At 63.7% G+C, this 21,720-nt stretch overlaps 4 protein-coding genes across 8 annotated transcripts; all 4 read right to left on the bottom strand.

Annotated features, from left to right (window-relative positions):
• RHEBL1 (RHEB like 1) lies at window positions 1-1,995 on the bottom strand. The gene is given in 9 exon segments (XM_088180629.1): window positions 1-485; window positions 574-630; window positions 699-755; window positions 835-917; window positions 1,001-1,056; window positions 1,276-1,384; window positions 1,583-1,657; window positions 1,659-1,782; window positions 1,973-1,995. Coding segments are annotated over 9 exon segments (687 nt in total). The 3' UTR covers window positions 1-382.
• Window positions 1,996-3,250: 1,255 nt separating this feature from the next.
• On the bottom strand, window positions 3,251-6,830 carry DHH (desert hedgehog signaling molecule). The gene is made up of 3 exons (XM_014891829.2): window positions 6,384-6,830; window positions 4,631-4,892; window positions 3,251-4,020 (listed from the first exon to the last, which is right to left on the bottom strand). Exons 1-3 carry the CDS (start codon window positions 6,693-6,695, stop codon window positions 3,353-3,355), a joined length of 1,242 nt encoding a protein of 413 aa, XP_014747315.1. The 5' UTR covers window positions 6,696-6,830; the 3' UTR covers window positions 3,251-3,352.
• Window positions 6,831-8,587: 1,757 nt separating this feature from the next.
• Window positions 8,588-14,519, bottom strand: LMBR1L (limb development membrane protein 1 like). Of its 5 annotated transcripts, none has more exons than XM_088180789.1 (17): window positions 14,282-14,492; window positions 12,695-12,779; window positions 12,359-12,395; window positions 12,080-12,219; window positions 11,881-11,984; window positions 11,671-11,797; window positions 11,492-11,560; window positions 11,281-11,345; window positions 11,069-11,144; window positions 10,875-10,961; window positions 10,594-10,670; window positions 10,434-10,511; window positions 10,272-10,345; window positions 10,077-10,167; window positions 9,786-9,852; window positions 9,533-9,694; window positions 8,588-9,445 (listed from the first exon to the last, which is right to left on the bottom strand). In XM_088180789.1, exons 1-17 carry the CDS (start codon window positions 14,351-14,353, stop codon window positions 9,387-9,389), a joined length of 1,470 nt encoding a protein of 489 aa, XP_088036915.1. In that variant the 5' UTR covers window positions 14,354-14,492; the 3' UTR covers window positions 8,588-9,386. The 5 variants fall into 5 exon arrangements, 2 of the variants coding, with proteins under 2 accessions (XP_088036915.1, XP_088036916.1); XM_088180790.1 differs by having other exon boundaries at window positions 10,875-10,958; XR_015808797.1 differs by having other exon boundaries at window positions 9,786-10,167.
• Window positions 14,520-15,098: 579 nt separating this feature from the next.
• TUBA1B (tubulin alpha 1b) lies at window positions 15,099-19,101 on the bottom strand. Its single transcript, XM_014891845.2, has 4 exons — window positions 19,046-19,101; window positions 17,303-17,525; window positions 17,067-17,215; window positions 15,099-16,273 (listed from the first exon to the last, which is right to left on the bottom strand). Exons 1-4 carry the CDS (start codon window positions 19,046-19,048, stop codon window positions 15,293-15,295), a joined length of 1,356 nt encoding a protein of 451 aa, XP_014747331.1. The 5' UTR covers window positions 19,049-19,101; the 3' UTR covers window positions 15,099-15,292.
• Between the last annotated feature and the right edge of the window lie 2,619 nt (window positions 19,102-21,720).

Raw genomic sequence — 21,720 nt, 5'->3', positions numbered from 1 at the left:
TGCTGGGAACAACACCCGCATTCAGCCCTGGCTGCCAGAGCAGGAACGGCCCCGACCTGTCCTTGTGTGTGTGGGGGACAGCAGTGATGAGCTGAGGGCTCCTGCCTGGGACAGAACCCCCAGCCTGCTCCCAGCCCCCCGTGAGCCCCGCAGCCTGTGCAAAGTGAGGGGTTCCAAACCACAGCAGAACCACATGGCCTCCCCAAAGCCACTGCTGTGGTCTGGGTGAAGGCTCTGGGGAAGGATCTGTCCCATCCCAGGGATCACATCAGGTGGCAGCTGGTGGATCTGTCCACCCAGTTCTTCTCCTCAGTGAGTTTCATGAAGATTCCCATGGTCACCTGAGGACAAGGGGACAGTGCCAGCACATTGGGAACTCTGCTCACAATGCCAGGTGGGCTCTGCCCCCCACACCTGGCTCTCCTTGGCTGAACTTGAGGAAAATGGCCCCCCATGATTCCACCAGCTTCTTCCCTTCATCTGTCCTTGCTTCCCAGCTGAGGACACAGCAGAGCAGGAGGGGACAGGCAGGATGTGCCGCTGGGCTGCACACACAGGTGGGACCCCCAGAGCCCCTCTTCCCTCAGCACGGCCAGGTCTGCCTTGTGCCCCACCAGCACCACGGGCATGCTGTGGGCACAGGCAGGATCCGGGCCCAGACCACCCTGGGCCCCCTCTCTGGGAAGGACAGCACCTACGGTGTCTTCCCCCGGCTCTTGTACAGCTTGTTGTGGAGGGTCTGGACCACCTGGAAGCTTTGAGGACAAGGGGACATCCAGGCACTTCTTCCCCCAGTCCCAGGTGATTCATCCCAGAGTCTCGGGGGTTCCTCACCTCCGCAGGGATGTCACCAAGTAGACCAGGATGTAGCCGTGGATGCCGATGATGAAGGAGTGTGGCAGGATGGTGTACTCGTCCTGTGGGGGGGAGGAAGGACAAAGCCAGTGGCAGGGGCAGCTGGGAGTCCAGCATCCCCACAACACACCCAAATTACCCCAGCATTACCTGCCCAGTCATGGAACTCAACCTTGCCCACCACCACCATCTTGTTGTGGGCTGCAAGGATGACACCAGGTCAGGGGGGCTGCCTGGGACCCCCGAATCCTCCCCTCAAGGCTCAGACCCACTTCCACCTCATTTCAGAGGCACCTCAGCCCCCAGCAAAAGGTTTTGGGGCACAACCCACTCCCCACAGAAGTGGGGACACATCTGTGCTCATCACCCGTGGCCCCACAGGGGCATTAGGAAGAGAGACCCCTCCCGCGTGGGACTTACTGCTCTCCACCATGGGCTCCTAACACCCCACGAACTTTCCCTTCACAAATTGGAGAGCCAGGGATGTTTTACCGGGGTGGGGGGAAACAACACGGCTGGGTGGTCCCGGCTTCACCCCAGGGCAGGGGACGGAGCCGGACAGAGAGACGGGAACCCCTTTCCTGGGGGGCTCCAGGGGATTTGGCACCGGGGCCACAGCACCCACCGTGCCCGGTAATCACCAGTGGAGAAGCCCCGCTCTCACTCATCCCCCCGGGCAGGGACCCCCAGAGGGCAGCACGGAGCTCCGGACACCCCCAGGCCGAGCCCCCTCGCGCTGACACAGGGCGCGGTAACCGAGGGTGAGAACTTCGCGGGGCCGGGCGGCGCGGGCGGGCGCGGAAAACGGCGCAATAAAAGCGCCCGCCGTGTCGGGGGGCGGGGCCGCCGCCACTACACCGGCGGCCGCACGTGACCACAACACCGCCCGCGCGCTCCCATTGGCTGAACCGGGCGGGGAGGGCGGGGCTAAGAGGCCGCGCAGGCGCATTGGCCAATGGGGCTCTCCATTCATGAAAACGGAGGGAAGGGCCGTGGCCACGTGGTGGTCGCACATCTGAGTGGGAGTTGGGGGGAGAGGGAGGGTTCTGGTCCTGCCCTCCCCCTACCATGTCCCCCCACAACCTGTCCCGGCCCGGGAACCCCTGGGAACACCCACCTCCTACTCCCCGAGGTCCCCATCTCGGCTTCTCTCAGCACTACGGCCCCCAGGGATATTTCAGGATGTTTGACCCCTGCCTCAGGGATCCCCAGCCTCTCGCGATGCCCGACTTAAGCCTCAGGGATCCCCAGCCTGGGAATACCCCAATTTCCTGCAGTGCCCAATCCCAGCCCCAGGGCCCGACAACCTGCTGGGGATACCCCAGCCCCTGAGTGCTGCATTGCTATTCCCCTTACCAGAAAATGAGTCACGAGGTTGTCTCCATCTGGCCAAAATTTAGAGGGAGAGTGAGTTTTTTGCCCATCTCGGGGTCAGAAAGGCTGGGGGGGAACTGGGCTCCCTACTCCAGCACCAGGGACCCCCAGAGCCCCAGGGTGTCAAACCCCCAGGGATACCCCAAGCCCCCTGAAATGTCCAGAAATAACCAATCCCAAGATACCCCAGCTGGATATCCCAGCTGCTCAGGATGCCTGGCCCCCATACAAATGAATCCCAGCCTCTGGCATACTCCAGCCCCAGGGATACCCAGCCCCCTGGGATGGCCAGTTCCAGCCCCTCCAGACTCCTCAGCCCAGCCTTACACATCCCCCACTTCCAGCCAAAGCTCCAATAGGGCCATAGACTTTCTTTATTCTCCCAAACAATTAAATAGTAGTATTTCTTTTGTTTTTCAAACTGAAGTGGTTAAAAGCAGGCTGCCTCCTGCCCCATGGGGTGAGCCCTGCTGCTGGGGCAGGCAGGCATAGGGAACGTTTATATTACCATTTTTAAATAGAAAAATAAAACTCTCAAGCAGGGCAGGTTAGCGGTTAGCATGGTTAGAGTTGGACCTGGCACAGGATCCGTGTGCCTGTGGCAGACACCCAGTGCCCACAGCAGACACCCCGTCCAGCCACCCCGTGGTGCAGGGACAGGGATGCTGTGGGTGACAGCGACAGACAGAACAAGGGGATGGGCAGGAACTGCTGCCAAGTGCTCAGTTTTGGGGTGTTTTTGGCATCCCTCCAGCAGGATTTGGCCACAGGACAGGGTCTGGTGGTGCCTGGCTGTGGCTTGACAAGCACCAACTCCGGCCCCAGCGCAGTGGTTAATAAAGCAATAAATACTGGGAGAGCATGTGGGGGTCCGGGAGTGGGGACCTGGCCGTGGGGGGCTCTAGGACACGGGACAGGGCTGAGCCAGGTCCCTGGGCTACCCCGTGCCCCTCCATCCCATCCCCTCCACCCCGTGCCCCAGGACAGTGCTGAGCCCCAACCTCCCCGGGGGTGCCCCTGTCCCTCCTCCCCGGGTCCGAGGGGTGTCCAGGGCTGGAGTCCCCCGTGTGGCGTCCAGTGTGCGGCATCGCCTGCCACGTGGTAACTGGGGGAGCAGGGACCCCTACACCTGCAGGGCCTCCTGGCCCAGCACGCCCCCAGCCAGGCGATAGAGCAGGCGGGAGTACCAGTGCATGCCCGCCTCTGGCACCGTCCCATTGCCCACCTCGGGGTGGGCTGGCAGCAGCGAGAGGAGCCCATGGAAGAGGCGGAGGGGGGCAAACGCCCGGTGAGCCCAGCGGTGGCTCTCTAGGACGGCGTAGCAGGATGCCAGCACGCCATTCACCAACAAGGTGCCGTGAGAGGTGAGGGGGGCAAAGACCCCCACGCCATCCTCCCGAGACACCCGCAGCACCCGCGTGGGGCGCAGCCCCTGCCCGCCAGCCCCGTGGGCCAGCACGGCATCACCGGGGCGCACACGGCGGGCGAAGATGGGCAGGAAGGCAGCCGAGCCGTTGGCCGCCCCACGGGCAGCGAACACCAGGTGGGACGGGGTGAGGAGCAGCCGGCGGGCTGGGCTGGCCGTCTCGATGGCCACGAAGGAGGCGCGCTGGCCCAGGTCCCGGTCGAGGAAGAGCAGCACCTCAGTGGGCACCAGGCGCCCGCCTGGCTCGGCGCCCAGCACCCAGTCACCTTGGCGCAGGTCAGCCAGGCCCCGGCGCTCGCCGCTCTCCAGCGTCACGGTGGCGTGGCCGGGAAAGCAGCCACCGGTGCGGACAGCCAGCGAGTTATCTGGGAGGATGGAGAAAGTTATCGGTGTCCCCATCAGCCACCTCCACCGGGCCACCACCTCCAGAGGGGAAACGGCAACCCCCGGACCCCCAAACCACCCCCGGAACAAAGCGGGTATTTTCCAAAGCTCCCCCAGTTCCTGCATGCAGCTCCTGAACACTGCAGGGCCCCTTTGTCCGCCCTGCACTGACGCCCTTTGTTCCGGGCTGGAACGGTGACATTTATGGCCATTTTCACTTTCTGTCAATTGTCACTTCTGGACTGGATGGGAACTGCAGGCTGGAGTAACTGTGGGGCTGGAGCCTGCGGGGCTGGAGGCTGCAGGACTGGAGTCTGCATTGCTATTCCCCTCACCAGGAGCTGAACCGCAAGTTTGTCTCCATCTGGCCAAAATTTGGGGGGGAAAGTGAGGTTTTGGCTATCGGGGGGCCAGGTAGGCCAAGGGGAGCTGGACTGGCTGAACCCACTGGGGCCAGACACCAACTGGAGCAATAAGCCCACACGGATCCAGGATGTCAAGGGGGAGCAGCAGGAGCTGTGACGCTGTGGGCTGGGATGTTTATGGGGATGGCAGCCCCCTGCCCTGGTGGCAGCCCCTTCTATGTGGTACCTGCTTTGACGGAAACATGGATGTGTGCCTTGGACTCGTAGTAGACCCAGTCGAAGCCAGCCTCCACGGCCAGCCGTGCCAGCATGCCGTACTTGTGGCGGTCGCGGTCGGACGTGGTGATGTCCAGTGCCCGGCCCTCGTAGTGCAGAGAGTCGGGGAGGTGGTGCCCATCCTCGTCCCAGCCCTCTGTCACCCGCAGCTTCACCCCTGGCCACATATTCATCACTGCGATGGCCAGCGAGTTCACACGCTCCTTGCAGCGCTGTGGGGACATGCCAGCACCGATGTCACCCTCCCCACAACAAACAGGGGACAGGTCCCACAGGGACAGACAGATACCAGGCCTGCAAAGGGCTTTGAGGGAGCCCAAAGGGGCTGCTGTGGGGGCAGATCCCCAGGGTGCAGAGAGGGTCATGGCCAAGCTGCCCCCTTGCCTGGATGCAGGTTGAACGTTAACGTGCCCCGGGGTCCCGTGGTGGAACTGCTCCACGGGCAGCTGGGCAGAACAGGCAAGGGGCCGGGACAGGCACCGGAACGGTGTCACCTTCCCCGCGGCCACGGCCGTGACTGATTAACCTGGTGGGGGGGCTGTGAAGCAGAGCTGACCCTGAACCGGCAGCGGGTCTGGGCACACGGGGAGAGTGGGGCGTCCCAGGCAGTTCTGGGGTCCCTCTGCGCATCAGCACTGGCAGCATCGCCATGGGGTGCAGGGGTCGGAGCTGTCTCCGTCCCCCCCCGCAGCTGCTGAGGTCACAGCGTCCGTCAGTGCCCCAGTGCTCCCCCCCCTCTCTCCCCCGTTCAACAAAGCGGCTCCCGGGAGCGCGGGGCCGCGGGGGCGGGAGTGCGGGGCGCGGGCCCGGGGCGGCCGTGCCGGGGGGGCGGCAGCGGCGGGGGGGCAGGAATGCGCTCGGCCCGGCCCGGCCCGGCTCGGCCACAATAGGCGCCTTCCAGCCCGGAGCTGACCTCAGGCCCCGGGAATGCCGCCGCGACCACAAAGGGCTCTTTCAGCCACCCGCACCCCGGGCCGGCTCCGTGCCCGCGGCCCCGCCGGGCCCCGCCGCCCCGGCCCCGCCGCCTCCGCCGTCCCGGCTCGCGGGAGCTGCCGGCGCCGCCTGGACCACTCGCAGCATCCCCCGTCGCCATGGCGACCGCGGGGCCGCCCCTTGCCATGGCAACCGTGAGCATCCCGACGGGTGCGCGGCGCGTCCCGGGCTCCTGCCGCCCCGGATTCCCCCCGAATACAGGGGTACCCGGGCCTCCCCCTCCGCGCTGACCCTGGGGCCGGGGCGCGGCAGCGCTGGGGGAGTGGAGTCTCCGGTGCCTCGTGCCCCCGGTGCCATCCCGTCCCATTAATCCCCGACGGTCCCGAATGCACAATGCGAAGGGACTGCCTGGTTCCGGGGCTCCGGTGCTGCCGATCCCCCGGCCAAGGGCCGTGGAAGGGAGCAGGGGACCGGGGTGAGGCACCGTGCAGCCCCGGCAGGGACCCTGCGCCCCGGGAGGCTCCGTGGTCCCGGAGAGGGTCGGTGCCACTCGGGAGGATCCGTGAGCCCCGGGATGATCGGTGCGCCCTGGAGAGGATCAGTGGCGACCAGGAAAGCTCCGTGAGCCCCTGAGAGGGTCGGTGCCGACTGAGAAAGGTCTATGAGCCCTGTCGAGGGTCGCTGTGATCCCGCCCATCCCTCCACCGCCCCCGCGCCCCCGCGCCCCCGGGAGCGAGGCCGGACCGGGCCGGGCCGGGCGCAGCCCCCACCTCGGTCATGAGCCGGTCCGCCCCCGTGTTCTCCTCGTCCTTGAAGATGATGTCGGGGTTGTAGTTGGGCACCAGGTCCCTGAAGCGCTCCGAGCCCCGCAGCACTTTGCCCTCCGCCTTCCCGCTCGCCCCCAGTGTCTGCTCGGGCACGTTGGGCACGAACTGCTTGTAGAGCAGAGGCGAAAGCTGCCGCCGCCCCAGCCGCCGCCGCCCCACCGGGCCCCGACCCGGGCCGCAGCCCAGCACCGGTGCGGCCAGCAGGCAGGCGGCGAGCCCGAGCAGGACGAGGGCGAGCGGCCTCCACCGGGGCATCCCGCCCGCCGGGCACCGCTGCCTCCGCGGGTCCCGCTCAGTCGCCGGGGGCACGGGCGGCTGGGGCGGGCATGGTCCCGGTGTGGCGGCCCCGGAGCTTTTAGATGGTCTCGGTGCCAGGGGCGGGTCGGCGCCGTTTCCTTCTCACACCCACGGTCCCGTCGCTGCTGCGGGATCCGCGGCCGCTCGGGACGATTGACCACCCCCCCGTGCCCCCCCCTCCGGTTCCGCCACCCACTCGGAGCGCCGCCGGTTGCGCGCCCACGGTATCAGCACCCCCTCGCCTGGCGCTGCACCCTGGTCCGGTCCTGGTCCCTGACACACTCCGAGCCTTAGGGAAAGCCCTCGCAGAACTGCGTCCCAGCTCCGGGCACTGCCCTGGCACTGGCACTGGGCGCCCGGCTCCTGAGGCTCCCCCGGGACCGGCACCGGGATCTTACCCCGCGTCCCAGCCTTGACCCCCTTCCTGTCTAAATCCCGCACTCTGATGCCGCCTCCTCTCCACGGTTCCCGCACTGCTCTCCGGTACCGGAACCCCACCTAATCCGATCCGATCACCGCCGTTCTGGTCCTGGGACCTCTCCTATCACTGCTTGTTGGGATCGGGGACCCCTCTCTCCCAGTCCCGGTCCTTATTCTCCTCCCGCTGTCCCTTGCACCGAGGACCCTCGTTATTCTAAGTCTGTGCCGCCGGTATCCGCACCTGCTCCGTCCCCTTGTCACAGCCCCGCTCCCGGGACTGGCTCCCTGGCACTACCCCGGTCCCCTCTGTTCGCTCCGACCCACGGTCCCCGTCCCCGTTCCTGGCCCAGCCCCCGGTACCGGCTGCCTTGGATGCCGGTCGGTACCGTGCGCCGCCCTCAGCCGCCCCGGCCGGGCTGCCCCCACCGTGGCCGCTCGGCTTCGGCGCTGGGCAGCCCCTTCGGGCCCCGCCTCGGACCCGGCCCTCGGGAGCGGCGGCAGCGGCGGCCACATCCCCCGGGGCCGCCCCCGCCGGGCTGCCCTGCCCCGGCCGGCCCCTCCGCGCCCCGGGACCGCGGCACCCCCGGACCGGGACCGGGCTCCGCCAGGGATCCAGGTACCGCCGAGGACGGGGTCGGGCTGCTCCAGAACTGGCACCGGGCTCCAACAGGGACATGGACGCCTCCAGGAGCGGGGCACCCCCGGGACCGGGACCGTGTCCCCCGACTGAGCACCCCAGAACACCCGGAACATCCCGGCCAAGCGCCCAAGGGGACTGCGGGCTCCGGCTTGGGCAGGAGGCAGCAGAGGGGTAGTGGAGGGTTGGGAGAGGTTCGGGGGGGTCCCGGCCGCCACAGCCCCCTCACAGGTTCCCCGCAGCCCCGGTGCCAACCCGGGGTGACTGGGAGGGGAGCAGGTCGCGGGGAAATCGCGGGCACCGATGGCCTCATTTCCTGCAATATAAACCAGGTTTCCTGTGCTTCCTGCTCGGCCCCAGCCGAGGGGGGGGGGGGGGGGGCTGGGCCCCCCACCCCCGCCATGGAGGGGCGGGGGGCGGCCTGGCTCAGCCCCAGCCGGGGCAGGATGGGTGGGGGGCCGGCTCTCGGCAGTTTCCGCTGACCCTCCATCCCAGGAGGTGAAGCCTCTGCTTTGCCCCTCATGTGGGGTACATCAGCCCATATCTCAAAGGCTCCCGGAGCCCCCCAACACCCCCAGGGTCCCTCAGCCCGGGCGGCAGGCAGGGCTGCCCTCGCCTGTGGCCCTGCCTGGAAGAAGCTCGTTAACCCCAACCAGGAAGAGGGTTAATTATGGCCTCATCGGGGCTATAGGGAGGGGCAGGACTGTGAACCCCCAAGGCAGGGACACCCCGCCCCTGTCCCCTTCCTACTCGGTCCCGCCCTCGGGAGGAATAAAACCCCCAAATTCAAGCATTTTTATATAAAAACTGTCACTATTTATTTCTCCAAACAAGTTCCGTGGTAACAGAGACCAAATGTACTCATCACATCAAGCTGCCGGGGGGGGGGGAGGGGGGGGGCCTGTCCCCTGCACCCCAGGCCCCCCGATTAGGGACCCCAAGGGCCTGAGAATGGGCAGGGGACAACCAGTGTCCCCCTGCAGCCCGAGAGTGACACAGGGATGGAGTGTGGAGTGACTCTGGGCAGGGAGCACACGACCCCCTCCCACAGTGTCAGGACAGTGCCCAGGTGGGGCAATATTTAAAACTCAACCAGACCCCAGGGAGGAGCCAGGGGAGGTCGGGGTGTCCCGGCCATTCTTGCACGAGGTATGTAAACGGGGGGTGTGGGGGGCTGCAGCCAGCACAGCCTCAGGGTGACCCCACACCCCTTAGGATGTGTGATGGGGATGTGGCTCAAGGCCAAGGCTCAGTAGCACAACACACTGAGACAGAGAAGAGGAGGTGACCCCCAAAGGTGTCTCGGCTTTCCCTGAGGGGCTCTGATGTCCCTGAGGTGCTGTCATGGCCACCTCTGTGGCTGGCAGCCACCTTGGGCGCCACCACAGCGGGGGGGACATGTCCCTGTCCCCCAGCCCTAGCAGGGCTTGAGGAGAGGCTGGCAGAGGTGTCGGCCCTGCCCACGGGGTCTCGGCTCTCTCTGAGGGGCTCTGATGTCCCTGAGGTACCAGGCAATGTCACGGCCACCTCTGTGGCTGGCAGCCACTCTGGGGGCCATCACAGTGGGGAGGACACGTCCCTGTCCCCCAGCCCTAGCAGTGTTTGCTGCGGGTCCGGCAGCGCGTCACAGGCAGCGGCAGCTTGTGCAGACCTGGATACAGGGAGAGTGTGAGAGCCAGGGTGGGGGACAGGGGACACCCCAGCACCCATCCCTGTGTCCCCGTGTCCCTGTCCTCACCAAAGGCACGGATGAGCTCTGCCTGGACTGCCCAGGACACCCTTTTCACCAGGCAGAGCGTGGTGAGCCCCGCAAAGCTCATGTTGTAGAGGAAGACAATGTAGAAGTTTCCCAACCAGTTGAAGCGGCCAAAATCCCCCAGGAGGTCAAAACGGGTGATCCCTGCACAGGGGTGGGGTACAATGGTCAGGGCACCCCAGTCCTGGGGGACACCCCCCTCCAGGCATCACCCTGATCCCTCTGGAAGGCTCACCCAGTGTCCTGGAGAAGACAGGCAGTGCTGAGCTGAGCACCAGCAAGGAGACACAGTTCCCGATGATCTGGGGAGAAGGAGGAGGTTTGGGGGGGCAGTTCTGCTGCAGGGAACCCCCAGGCTGGGGAAGGGGCTTCCCAAATGCCAGGGAACCACTGGGTGTATCCTGCCTGGCAGTGGGACACTGCTCTCCCACACAGGGACACCACAAGCAGTGCACAGGGACACACTGTGGGGAACAGGGTCCTGCACCCCCACAGGAGCCCCCCAGCCCCGTCCTGCTGCTCCCACCTTGGTGAGGGGCGTGTCCTGCCGCTCTGGCAGCAGGCGAGTGAACGGAGGGGAGCTGTAGAAGCCCACAACAGAGGAGACCATTAGGTAGCTGCAAGGAGTGTTAAGGAGGAAAACAGGATGGGATGGCGCTGGGAATAGTTCTGGGGACAGAAGGGACATCACTGGGGACACAAGTGCCCGTCTGAAGGATACAAAATGAGGACAACTTGCAGTGCAGCTCCAAAGGAACCAAAGATGGAGAAGGAAACCTGGCCCAGGGATGCATCCTGCAGGAAGAGGAGGGCACAGGTTGGGGAGGAATGGTCTCCAGATCTGCGAGGGACCCTGAGCTGTCCCTTCCCCTCACCCGGGTACCTGGATGCCCCGTGGCATGGCAGCATCATCCAGCAGCAGCTCCAGGACGTGGAAGCAGACAATGAGCACAGAGATTCCCTGGGAGGAGCAGGGAGGGAGTGAGGGCAGTGGTGAGGACGGGGACAACTCCCAGCTCCCCTGGGAGCCCAGGGCCACTCACAGTCAGTGCCAGGAGGCCCAGCATGGCCAGGGGGTAGCCCAGGTTCCTCTGCCAGGGCGATGCTCGGTGCCGCAGCTCTGTGGGGAGGATGTGCCCAGGTGAGAGGAGAGCACAGCTCCCGCTCAAGGAAAGGCAGGAGATTGAGGAGGCCCCAAAGTGCCAGGATGGGGCGTCTCCCACCCACCCAGCCTCCACAGAGCATGGACTGCCAGGGTTCCAGTGCTCCCAGTGCCAAGCTGGAGGGAACCCAGTCCTGGCCTTCCCCCTGCCAGGCTCCTCACCCAGCTTCCGCCTCTTGCTCCGGATGGCAAAGAATTGCTCCCGCAGCATCTCCATGTCCAGATTCAGCCAGCAGGAAGCTTTGCCTGCTGGGGGGAGACACAAGGGGCTCAGGGGGGATGAGGGCTCTTATATGGTTGGGTAGAGGGGCCCCCAGTCCACCCCATGCTCCCCTTTCCCAGCCAGCAGCACCCACCAGAGCGAATTCTGTGGGACACAGCGGCTTCCTCAAACCTCGTGCAGCTCAGCTGCTCATCCAGGTCTTCCAGGAGCTGGGGATGGGTGAAGAGCCTGTGAGTGGCTGCAGGGGTGTGTGAATGCCTCCCCATGCCCGAGGTGGGAGACCAGGCAGCCCTGGGGGCAGTCACCCCCAAAGCTGGGGCGGAGGGATAGCAGGGGACACCTTACCCGGGGTTTCACCAGCAGCTTCCCAGTGACAGTGAACATGGTGGAGAGGCCAAAGGGGGTGCACACTGTGGTAGGAGGAGAGGCTGAACAGGAGGTGCCTCACCATCCCCACAGCCCCAGAAGGATCCTGGAGGTTTCAGCCATGAACCGCAGCCCCTCCAGACCCCAACTGCATGGAGCACCACCAGGGCCTCATGGGGACACAACTTACACAGCAGAAGCAGGACACCAAAAAGCGAGATGCAGGAGTAGAGGTAGGGCAGATAATATTCCCAGAGAACTGTGGAGACAGTGGGATCAGGCCAGTGGCACCAGAGATCCCTTCTTCCATTCATTGCCAGGGTCTGATCCTGGAGCAGGGGGAGCCCAGCACACCCCAGCAACACCCACCATAGAGTGACTGGCGACTGGCAGCGTCGTTGCCTACGATGGCAGAGGCCACCCAGACCATGCCCAGCACCAGCAGTGTCAGCAGCAGCAGCACCACCGACGTCTCATACACCCTGGCCATGATGCCCTGCAGGAGCTGGATTAGCAGGGAGCCACAGAAGAGGGGACAGGGGGGACACGTTTGGGGCAGGGGTTTGCAGGATCACCCACCTTCTTGGATCCTGCAAACCCTTCTGACTCAGTGAAAAAGTAGGCAAAGGGCATGAGGAAGACCAGGGACATATTGGAGAAGAGGAAGACCAAATTCCAGAGGCCTGGAAGAGGGGGAACAGCATGGAGTGAGCTCCCAGGCAGGGCAACTTCGACCCACAGATTTTGGGGACACCCCAGGGTCACCCCGTGCACGCACCATGAATAAGGGACCCGTTCAGCCACTGGATGTAGTAGTTCTGGGGGAAGGAGAGCAGCACCTCGTTGCTGATGATGGAGAAGGGCAGGAGGAGGACGGCACCCAGTGCCACGGCCAGGGTGAAGGTACAGAGCCCCAGCCTGCCGAGGGAAAAGCATCACCTCTGGGTCAGGGCTCCTCTGGGTGTCACAGCCTGGCTCTGCCACCCAGCATCACCAACACCCACAGGACACGGTGTCCTGGCCGAGGAAGAGGAATCAGGGACAAGCAGAAACTTACGCAATCCTGTTGACAGCAGCATCCTCGTCATCGTGAACTGCGGGGACAAAATCCCAAACCAAAGGGCTGGGGCAGGTAGGGCTGCCCAGAGCATCGCTCCCTGCCCCCTGCCCAAGTTCTCCTCTCTCCAAATGCTGCAGAAATCCTCCCAGGGAATTTGCTCCCACCTAGGGCAGCTGGGGGGTGCCTGGCAGCAATTGGTGTCACAGCAACCAGGCTGTGGCAGGACCAGGGCTCCTGGGGGAGGCCAAAAGCAATGGAGGAACAGGAAGAACCCTCGGGAGGCTCAATGTGGCTGTAAGGGCTGCCTGGCTCTGGCAGCTCCCTCTCTCTTACCTCCTGTGAAATCCGTGTGCTTCTTAAAGTGGGTTATGATGAAGTGGCAGAGGATGTAGAGGCTGGCAAAGAGCAGGGCACAGATCTGGGGACAGAGGAGTGTGGGCACTGTAGGCATGCCCTGAGGACAGCACTCCTACCCGGCTCCTACCCCTGGTGATGCTGCCAGCCCTGGGGCTTGTCAGCTCCACCCTATTTGTTTTTCCACTCCTGGCCCTGGTTACACCCCACTCGTGTGGTCAGACCTATCTGTTCAATGAGGGCTGCACACAGGGTTCACACATGGATGCCCACAAGCTGGCACAGCACCGAGGCCAGGGGCCTGAGAGCCCACCCAGGTCTGGATCAGCCTGTGCAGGCAAATCTGTGACCCCGTGGGACATCCCTGAAGTGCCCGGTCCCACAGCCCTTGCCTTGCTGGCACCAGCACCCAGAAGAGCCACGGGAACAGCCTTGAATCAGGCGCCAAGGACATCTGCAGTGTCCCTCCCGCCCCCGCTGGAACGCCGAGGTCAAGCCAGAGCAAGCGATGTTCAGGGAACACGGCGACCTTTCATCCCACTGGGTACGCGTCAGGATGAGGAAAGGTCGCCTGAATCCTCCACCTTGGCACAGGTGCAATGGGAAGCAGCTGTGTCACTTCCCTTCTGCCTGACTGGGGGTGCTCTGACCCTCGCTGAGGGTCCCCAGGATCTGCCAGTGGGGGTGGCAGGGAGCCCCCAGGGCTGGCCCAGCTCTGGGCTTCCAGAAGGGCAGTGCCCAGCAGGTTCTTCTGCTCCTACTCCCACCCAGTGAAGGGTCTCAGGCCGCAGGTTCCCTCCTGCCATGGGCTGTACCCCACAGATCAACGATTTGCCGGGTGGGGGGAGCCCCAACTCCTCCTGTACTCAGTGAAGTCGTGCCAAGTTTTGTGCTGCCTGTGCTAAGCCAGGGTGAGACACAGCTCCCTGGGATGGACGTCTGGGGTCTCCAGGGCAGAGATGCCAGGCTCTGGCCACCAGGCATCGAATGTGGCTGTGGCAAGGTAGCCCTGGCACTGCTGGTCACAGCCCACTTGGCTGCCCCGCATGCAGCATCCCAAGGCCCTTAGGAGATGCCAGGACATCCAGGTCATTCCCATCCCTGAGCCTGTGGCAGTGGGAGCAGAGGAGCAGACCCAGCTGGCTCCCTCTGCGGTGCCCGAGGTTTAACGGGCTTTGTAGGGTCCCTTCCTGCTGGCCTGGAGACAAGGAGCCTGGCATGGGGCTGGCCCAGCTCTGACACCACCACAGCCCAGCACTCCCAGCCCTCCCAGCACGACAGGGCCGCAGCTGGCACTGCTGGAGCCGGCAGAGGGGTCGCGGCAGGGGCTCAGCAGCGTCCAGCCCAGGGACCCCGCTATCTGCTGGGCACACGCAGCCGCGCCGGCTCTGGCCCCGATAAGCGCGGGGTGTGGAGCACTGCCACGGCCGGGCCGTAGAGCTGCCACCGGGGATCCCGGCGGTCCCATGGAGGGCTACGAGCCCCCAGCCCCCTTCCCACCTCTCCCCGCCACACCAGAGCCCTTCCCCCGCCCGCCGCCCCTCACCGCGGCCCCCAGGAACTCACGATGCACTCGCGGACCCTCTCGTGGAAGAGCTGCTCCCGCACGGCCAGCGGGTCCTGCTCCACAGGGGCCATAGTGCGGCCAGCATGGCAGGGCCGGGCGGGGCTGCTGCGGGCAGGGGCAGGAGGCAAGGCCGGTACCGCCAGCCCGGTGCAGCCTCTCCGGTACCGCCGGGAATCGCCGCTCCGAGCCCGCCGAGTCCAGCCCAGCGCCGCCGGGGTGGCCCCGCCCCTCCCGTGACTCCGCCCCCCGCGTCCGGTCCTCGCTACAAAGCGTCCGCAACCCGAACGGGCCCGGCCGGCCCCGCCTCCTGCCGCCATTGGCTCCCAGGCTTGAATGAGGCGAAGCTCATTGGTCGAAGTGCGGCGCGCCGCGCGCTGATTGGCTGATCCCGCCCGCCGCTCCCACGGGCCCGCGGCCCCAGCGCACCCCCCGGAATTAGGAGCAGGGATGGAGTTAATCCTGGGACACGGCTAATCCCGGGCGCGTTAATCCCGGAGAGCCGCGGGGGGCAGGACTGGGCGCCCGAGCGCTGGGGGCACCGCGCAGGGCATGGCTCCCCTAGGGGGGAAGCACAGACAGTTCATGAAGGAACCCAGCAGGACCCCCGGTGAGGCCCCACCGCGTGGATTCCAGGAATGTGGGGACTCACCCCCCCAGCTAGCAGAGCAGAAGAGGGCTGGCCAGCTCGGGTAGCAGCAGTATCATGCCAGCTGCCTCACTGGGCACAGACAATAGGGACAGTCTGTTCCCACGGGATGGGGCCAGCCGGCCCAGGCAAGAGCAGGCGCTGACACAGAGGGTTTGTATGCAACACAGTGTCGTTTCTCTTAAAGCCTTTTATTCACAGACACGGTACAGACACATGGAAAATCTGCATGATCACATCCGAGAGGGCAGCATACCCCTGGCCAGGCCCACAGGGCCAAACCCGACGCAGTGCACAAGGAAGCTCAAGTGTTTGAAGCAGACATTTCGTGGACATGCGACAGTTAACAGAAGGAACCCAGCATTCAGTATTCCTCCCCTTCCTCCTCTCCCTCTCCTTCCACAGAATCCACCCCCACCTCCTCATAATCCTTCTCCAGGGCAGCCATATCCTCACGGGCCTCCGAGAACTCCCCTTCCTCCATGCCCTCCCCCACGTACCAGTGCACGAACGCCCTCTTGGCGTACATCAGGTCAAACTTGTGGTCCAGGCGGGCCCAGGCCTCGGCGATGGCCGTGGTGTTGCTCAGCATGCACACGGCACGCTGCACCTTGGCCAGGTCGCCCCCGGGCACCACCGTGGGTGGCTGGTAATTGATGCCCACCTTGAAACCAGTGGGGCACCAGTCCACAAACTGGATGCTACGCTTGGTCTTGATGGTGGCGATGGCGGCGTTGACATCCTTGGGCACCACGTCCCCGCGGTACAGCAGGCAGCACGCCATGTACTTGCCGTGCCGCGGGTCACACTTCACCATCTGGTTGGCCGGCTCAAAGCAGGCATTGGTGATCTCGGCCACTGAGAGCTGCTCGTGATAAGCCTTCTCAGCAGAGATGACCGGGGCATAGGTGGCCAGAGGGAAGTGGATGCGGGGGTACGGCACCAGGTTGGTCTGGAATTCTGTCAGGTCGACATTCAGGGCTCCGTCAAAGCGCAGCGAGGCTGTGATGGAGGACACGATCTGGCTGATGAGGCGATTCAGGTTGGTGTAGGTGGGACGCTCGATGTCCAGGTTGCGGCGACAGATGTCGTAGATGGCCTCGTTGTCCACCATGAAGGCACAGTCGGAGTGCTCCAGGGTGGTGTGGGTGGTGAGGATGGAGTTGTAGGGCTCCACCACGGCCGTGGACACCTGTGGGGCCGGGTAGATGGAGAACTCCAGCTTGGACTTCTTGCCGTAGTCGACAGAGAGCCGCTCCATCAGCAGGGAGGTGAAGCCAGAGCCGGTGCCACCGCCAAAGCTGTGGAACACCAGGAAGCCCTGCAGCCCTGTGCACTGGTCAGCCTGCAAGGTGGGAAGAGGAAAACAAGACCAAACTGTCAGTACTTCTCCATTTCAGATGCTACTGACTTGCCCAGGAAGATACATATTTCCCCCAAGGATCTTCGACTTTTGGGGCACCTCTGCCCACTCCACTTCCAGCCACATCACTCTGTGACCCAAAATGACCTGCCCTCAGTAAAAGAGACCCCTTCCTGCCCTCTCCCTTCAGCTGCTTCCTCCTATGATCCTGGAAATCTGCTTGAAGGAAAGGGGAATCCACTTGAACTGTCCCAGCAAGAGTTAAATACTTGGCACAGCTGCTCATAAGCAGTTGGTCAAGCAGGATCAGAGTCCAGATCAAGGAGAAACCTCACATGACCTTAAAAAAGGGATGTAATAAGGTCTTCCAGGGACAGAAATGACACAGATTCCCATTGCACTCCTGGAAATTGCCATGCTCAGGGTATACATCCTGACCTGAGGGGTTGCAGAGTCCTGAGTAAAGGGATTCAGGTCAAGGGGAAGGGAAGGGGCCGATTATTATCAATTAGAGGATCCAGACCCCATAGGGAGCCAGTAAGTGCTGCAGGCTAACACATGACTCACAACAGATCCATATAGATCCTGCAGACACAACAGGGATCATGCAGATCCCACCAGGACGGCAGGAGGTCTGTCCTGGGACAGCCCCACCCTCTGCCCCAAAGTGCTGATGGGCTGAGCAGGACCTGCCCAGGGACACCTGGAGCTTCCTTTTGTCCCTTCATCCCCCGCAGGGATGGACCCACCCCACAAGACCCCACAGGACGCTCACCAGCTTGCGGATGCGGTCAAGGACCAGGTCGATGATCTCCTTGCCGATGGTGTAGTGCCCGCGGGCGTAGTTGTTGGCAGCATCCTCCTTGCCCGTGATCAGCTGCTCGGGGTGGAAGAGCTGCCGGTACGTCCCGGTGCGCACCTCGTCTGCGGGGACAGCCCCGGGCCCCGTTAGCACCCAGCGCCCGCTGCCAGCGCCCGCCCCGCCTCAGCGCCCGCCCCCCGCGCCCTCACCGATCACCGTGGGCTCCAGGTCCACGAACACGGCCCGGGGCACGTGCTTGCCGGCGCCCGTCTCGCTGAAGAAGGTGTTGAAGGAGTCGTCCCCCCCGCCGATGGTCTTGTCGCTGGGCATCTGCCCGTCGGGCTGGATGCCGTGCTCCAGGCAGTACAGCTCCCAGCACGCATTGCCGATCTGCACGCCCGCTTGGCCCACGTGGATGGAGATGCACTCGCGCTGTGGGGGCACACACGGCACCGGGTCACCCCTTTTGTCCCACCCCAGCACTCACCGGGCTGGGAAGAGCCCCTCCCCAGGGTTGGATAGGGCCAGATCCTGCCCAGATGCACCCACTGTGCTCAGCTTTGGCGGTCCCATCCTGCTCCCCCTCCTCAAGAGCTGAGACTCTGCACACCACAGAGCCAGGTACTGTGGTTACCCAGGGTTATTGCTGATCTCCACTATTCCCAGTCTCCTCCATCCTTGTCTCCAATGTGGACACCCCTCTGCAGGTGGCTGCACATTATCCTCCTTTCCCAGTTCAAGGATACCCCCTATCCCAGGGAACATCCATTTTCTCCAGTGCAGAGTGTACTCGGCTCCGGGGGTTCCATCTTGCCCCTTCCAGGAGCTGGGACCCTGCCCTCTGGGGGATAAAGAGATCTCATAGGGGCTCAAGCTCAGCACCCCCAAATCCCAGTTGTGCCTTAGTGCCACCCCAACTAGTGGCCGAGTTTCGCTAGGGCCAGCCAGGATCCGCAGAGGGATGTGTGCGGTGACATCCATGTTTGGGAACAGACTGCAGCCACCTGTGGGCAGCGCTCTGGGGGTCCCACGCCCTGCAGCTGCCACCATCTGCTCCCAAATGGCGCCCAGGGAAGACATTTTCCAGCCAGGCAGCCTGGGCAGGGCGAGGTCAGGAGGAGGAGGAGGAAGAGGAAGCTGAGAGCTGCAGCGGGGCCCAGACTGCACCAGCTGACCCGAAACCGCGGGGATGGGCGGATGGCGTCACCCCCGGAGGGTCGCGCACATTCCCGGCCGCTCCCTACCCCGCGCCACCTGCTCCGCGCGTTCCTCTCACCCGGGGCGAGGGAGGCCGGGATTTGGGGGGGGGTTCGGAGCGGAGCGTGGCCCGCAGGACCCCTCGAGGAACCACGGAGCAGGAGGAGCCTCACAGGCCCGGCAGAAAACAGGGAAGGGAGCCTCGTGCTCCAGGGAGGGGTGAGGTTGGGGGGACTCTAGGCTTGGATTTTGGGGCGGAAGGGTGAATATGCGGGAGGGGCGGGGCTGTGCCCCCGGCGAGGGGCGGGGCTGTGACCCCGCCGCGCGCCTTCCCGCGCGCGGGAACGGTAACGGTCGGACTGACCCCGCCCCCACCGGTGGGCTACTGGAGACCACGTGTGGCCAAGCCGGGAATGCTGCGACCCCCCCAGGGGTGCTCCCTCCATCAAGGACCTCACCTTCTATCCCTACTCAACACCCCCACGCTCTATCCCTGCTCTACCCACCCACGGCTCCCACCGTAACCCTCATCCCCTCCCAACTTTCCCACTTGATCGCCCCCCACCCTTATATCCCTCAGCCCCATTTCCCGCTCCCCGAAGTCTCCCCGCTGCCACCCCTTCCCCTTCCTCTCCCACGCACCCATTCTCCCCCAATTCCCCTCACCCCCCAAATCCAGCCCTTCTCCTCCTTTACTCCTCCATTTCCCGGGCCCGTCTCCCCCACTGCTCGTTTGTCCAGCCCCCTCCCCTCACCATGGTTGAAGGCTCGGTTACTCGTCCCGACAAGCAAGGAATCGACGCAAGTACCAGCTACCGCCGCCCCCGGGCGCCCCGCTATATACCGGCCGGAGGGGCGGGCCGAGTGCCCCCGCCCCGAGCTCCTATTGGTCACAGCGCCCGTCAATCAGCGAGCTCGCACCGCGGATTGGCTGAGGCGAGTGGCGCGCTCCGCCTCCTCCGCCCTCCGCGCTGCGGGCCTTGGGTGGGGGGAGGGACAGGGACCCTCCCGTCTTGGGGTGCAGCCCCCTCCACCCCCCCAGCTTGCGAAGGCCCCCCCGTACGGGAGTGCGGGGTACGGGGGGGGTCTGACCTTCCGATGCTCCTCTGCCCCCCCGGTAATGCGTTTGTCGCGTAGGATGGGGGGGGCTCTGCCGTTCCCGCCCGCCTCCCCCCCCCTTCGCCGCCCCTCCCGCCCGGTGCGGCTCCGCTGCGGAGGAAAACTGCGACATGGTGGGGGGGCGGCACGTGCTGCCGCGCCCGGTGTCGTTTCCCCCTCCCCGTCCCCAGGTTGTTAATCGGCTTCTCCGGACGGATCCCCCCGCCCCATCTGCACCGCTCGGCCCCCCCGCCCTGCCTTATTTGCACCCCGGGGGTCCAACCCTGACCATCTGCAGCCTGCACAGCCCCCTCCCCACCCCCAGCACCCCTCCAAATCCATCTGCACCCCCAGCCCCTTCCAGCCCATCTGCACCCCTGGATCCCACTGCGATGGGGGGGTCCTGGCTCCCCCCGCGGGGTTCGCACACTGTTGGGGCGGACCCCGATTTTCAGGGTGGGATTGGTCTCAGCCATGTCCGCAGCACGGGGGGACCACCGAGAGTGCCACAAAACAGGGGACGTGCTGGGGTCCCACTGTGCCCCCCAACGTGGAGCAGCTCCCGGAGAACTCACTGGGTGGGGAGCCAAGCGGGGGGGTGGCCATCCCCAGCCCCCATCTAATCCCCGGAGCTATTTGCACCCAGTAATCCGCCTTCCTGTTTTGCCAAGAGCTTTGCGGAAAACCCAGCGGCCCCTTCGGCAGCGCACCCTGCCAAGGGTGAGCCCCCGCATCCCCTCCCGCCCCACCGGAGCCACCCCACGCCGGGGTCACCGAGCCCACCCCGGCCGGGCTGGCGGCGCTGGCGCGGCCGCATCCGCCGCAGCTGCACTGCAGCGGTGACGTGGCTCCCCGCCATTTGCCTCGCCAGCCCTGTGGCCGCATGGCTGCTCCGGCCCCGCCGTTCCCACCGGCAAGGAGAGGGCTGCACCCCCTTCTCCTAACCCTGCCCGCTCCAGGTTCCCACCCGCTCTCAGTGTGGGGATCCCGGATGGCACTTGGAGGTCAGCTCGGTTCTGAGAGACGCCAGCGTGGCGGCTGGTCCTGGAAGAAATGGGGCTGGTTCTGTTTATTGGTGTTTGTGGAATGGGTGTTCCGAAGGGGGGGTCGTTACACGCCCCCCCCCAGATTCCCCCTGCATCACGTCAGCCCTGGAATGCTGTTACCGTAGTGTTTTGGGTGACTCAAAAGAATCACCGGGAAAAGCAGGTTTCATGTTAAAGTGAAAGTGCTACAAAATTCACTTGGCGACTTCCCCCTATGACTCACTCGATAGGAAAAACCGACAGAGGAAAATGGGGCTAAAATTTAAAATCAATCCATGTAAAACTAAAATTGGCCAAAAATTACCAAAGGGGAGGCTGGGGATGGGAATAGAATGATAAGGATAAAATGGAATAATAATTGAGATCCTCCCTCTGAGTCAAAAGGGGCAAAGTGGACCCCCTGCCCCATTATCAAACTGACCAACAGTTTAAGCTTAAAGGTTTAAGAGCACTTAATCTAGAGTTTAATTTAAATAATTTACCAACATATTCATATAGAATTTGGTATAACCACAATAATACACTTACAGGCCTATTTTATTTATGAATCTTCTAAAGTGCTTAAGAATCTGAGAGCAACATTCCCAGCACATGTGTTATAGAATATTCACCCTTGCACACACACATACCTGAAGAGCATGTACAGGTGTAAATACCTGTGAAAAATCCACCTTGAATTCAGTATTGACATCAGAGCCTTTGTGTATTCTCAATAGGCCAAGGGTTAAGCCCCAAGTTCTGGGAGATTGGCCCAAGCTCTGTTGTTCATCCTCTGAGAATCCCAAACTTTGAGTTCACCATTCCTGAGAGTTGTCCTGCCTGCTGTGGTCCAGGAGATCTCAGAGGGTCTCACTCAGGACCTGCTGGTTATAACATTGCAAGTCTTTGCTTTTTAGTCATCCTAATTTTCTATCCTGGCTACAATTTGCATCTTCCTTTGAAAGTTTGATAACAAACATATTGTTCTTCAGAAAAAAATACTTCCCAAGGTCATTCCTTAAAAATCAAGGAGTTGGTTTGATAACACAAATTCCTGGGAGCTGGTAGTGCTGCTGATGAACTCGAGGAGCTTTGCCCGAGTGCTGCTTGTCAGCCTGAGCTCATGGTGCAAAAGAGGGAGGGGTGCACCACACAAATGAGGGTCCTGGGGGTGCCCCCCGCTGCAGCATCTGCTTGAGTTTCACTCCTCAACTTCCCTTTCATTATTTATCCCTGCATGGGGCCATGAGGGACAGGGTAAAAGCATAGGGAAAAGGAAGGATAAAGAGGCTCCCCCCGTTCAGGGG

This window comes from Sturnus vulgaris, chromosome 30 (genome assembly GCF_052056855.1).
Source record: "Sturnus vulgaris isolate bStuVul1 chromosome 30, bStuVul1.hap1, whole genome shotgun sequence".
NCBI classification, from domain to species: domain Eukaryota; kingdom Metazoa; phylum Chordata; class Aves; order Passeriformes; family Sturnidae; genus Sturnus; species Sturnus vulgaris.
This window is presented reverse-complemented; position numbering and strand designations above follow the sequence as displayed.